The 2,500-nt window shown below is 38.6% G+C and overlaps 1 protein-coding gene across 1 annotated transcript in view; it reads left to right on the top strand.

Moving 5' to 3' along the window:
* The window catches only part of LOC113819268 (actin, alpha cardiac muscle 2), a 1,762-nt gene extending 885 nt beyond the window's left edge, over positions 1-877 (top strand). Inside the window, exon 2 of the mRNA XM_027371501.2 lies at positions 1-877. This exon is cut by the window's left edge and continues 356 nt beyond it. Coding sequence (XP_027227302.1) covers positions 1-810 — 810 coding nt within the window. The 3' untranslated portion in view covers positions 811-877.
* Positions 878-2,500: the final 1,623 nt, after the last annotated feature.

Raw genomic sequence — 2,500 nt, 5'->3', positions numbered from 1 at the left:
GAGGCTCCTCTCAACCCCAAGGCCAACCGTGAGAAGATGACTCAGATCATGTTCGAGTCCTTCAGCCTTCCTGCCACATACATTACCATCCAGGCCGTGCTTTCCCTGTACGCCTCCGGTCGTACCACTGGTCAGGTTTGCGACTCCGGTGATGGTGTGACCCACGTGGTCCCCGTCTATGAAGGTTTCGCTCTTCCTCATGCTATCCTTCGTCTCGACTTGGCTGGTCGTGATCTTACCAACTACCTGATGAAGATCATGACTGAGCGTGGCTACTCCTTCACTACCACCGCTGAACGTGAAATCGTTCGTGATGTTAAGGAAAAACTTTGCTACATCGCCCTTGACTTCGAGAGTGAGATGAACGTTGCTGCTGCTTCCTCCTCCTTGGACAAGTCCTACGAGCTTCCCGACGGTCAGGTCATCACCATCGGTAACGAGCGTTTCCGCTGCCCTGAGGCTCTGTTCCAGCCTTCCTTCCTTGGTATGGAATCTGCTGGTGTTCAGGAAACCGTCCACAGCTCTATCATGAGATGCGATATTGACATCAGGAAGGATCTGTTCGCCAATATTGTTATGTCTGGAGGTTCCACGATGTACCCTGGTATTGCTGACCGCATGCAGAAGGAAATCACAACTCTGGCTCCCTCCACCATCAAGATCAAGATCATTGCTCCTCCTGAGCGCAAATACTCCGTTTGGATCGGTGGTTCTATCTTGGCCTCTCTGTCCACCTTCCAGGCCATGTGGATCACCAAGGATGAATACGACGAGTCCGGCCCCGGCATCGTCCACCGCAAGTGCTTCTAAGCGATACGGTTAAGAGGAGAATAAGAAATATACTGAAATGCATTTATACCAATAATAAATATTTAAACACCAACATGGTTTATAATGCAATACCTTCGTAGAAAATACACTCATAGATATACACGAACTCCACTCATTTCACGTACACATTTTCTAGGCCTGATGTACTTACGAATAATCAAAATTACGTAAATATACATACAAAGCAAATACTTTACGACCGTGATATAAAAATAATAAACTTATTCCATATATTCGTCTCCGTTTGCTGGAGAGTCCGTACTTGTCTCATTGGGATTAGCGATAACAAATTAAAAGTTAGCAAACCACATGTTAAGAATGTGGAATATTACAAAATGGTATAATTTACATATAGAGGACTCGAATATGGATGAGCTGCAATTTCAATACAACACTGGGTACTTTAATATCGTGAAGTGAACAGACTTCCAATGTCTTCCGTCGTGTTTTCAATGATTTCGACTTCATTTCCGGTGCATATAACTAGGAGGATTAAGGGGAATCGGTGATGAATGAGGGAGGAAACACCAATATCCATACAACTTAAATAAACCTTGGGGTACACCGAGATTAAATGTCGTAGAAAACGAAAGCCTATGAAATGAAAATTACGTGAACTAGTTTTCGGCGATGACATACGGTGAGATACGGCGAATCAAAATTGTTCAACCAATCCTTACCCTCTTGTTAGGGACTCCCTCCCCCTTGCGCCGTATTCGCACACACACTCGTAAAAAATAAACTGTTTTCACAAAGTGACTTCAGATTCGAAACGTACTCCGAATTTCCCTTTCCACCTATTGTTCGATTGGTTGGATGTAACAGATTTTTCGTCTTTATTGGTCGGGGCGCCTGTTCACATTGCGAAACTCTCTCACGGTCGCGCCTGCCTGTGGACGGGAACGGAGTGTGAACGCCGAAAGGTAAACAATGTACAAAAGGAGACATGTGATAATCGGATCAATTAGTTTACTTGCTTTATTAGTTTACGTCCTTTTATTTACTGATAGATAAAATGTTTTGTTCTGAAGTGATAATTCGACATCCTTTAAACACAGGTATATGCATCGAAAATTACCTAGATGTTAATAAATTCATGTTTGTATAATTATAACCATATGCTAAACTGGGTGATATGTACTTTTTAATATAATACTTGCTTTAACTTGACAATAATCCACAAACACATGAAAACGTTTTTACATGACCAGATTGACAATGACTTTCGCTTCTATTAATTGACTCTACATATTTTTTTATACACTGGAAATAAGAGAGGTGACAGCAGATGGGGCTGTTGCTAATCTTTACAACTTTGAAACTCGAAATGTTATTAATAGACTAATATGAGGTCATATCTTCTGCACTCCACTGCTCTAGTATACAATTTTGGATTGCTTTGATACTCAATTGTTATACATATATATATATATATATATATATATATATATATATATATATATATATATATATATATATATATATATTCTTATATATATATATTCTTATATATATATATATATTCTTATATATATATATATATATATATTCTTATATATATATATATATATATATATATATATATATATATATATATATATATATATTTTAGATTGGGTATTACTATGTGACAAGCAAAAGTGTGTTATATGGATTTTTTTTTCTCTTG

This window comes from Penaeus vannamei, chromosome 38, assembly GCF_042767895.1.
Source record: "Penaeus vannamei isolate JL-2024 chromosome 38, ASM4276789v1, whole genome shotgun sequence".
Classification (NCBI taxonomy): Eukaryota; Metazoa; Arthropoda; class Malacostraca; order Decapoda; family Penaeidae; genus Penaeus; species Penaeus vannamei.
Note: the sequence above shows the minus strand (reverse complement) of the source record. Positions and strands in the feature narration are given on the sequence as shown.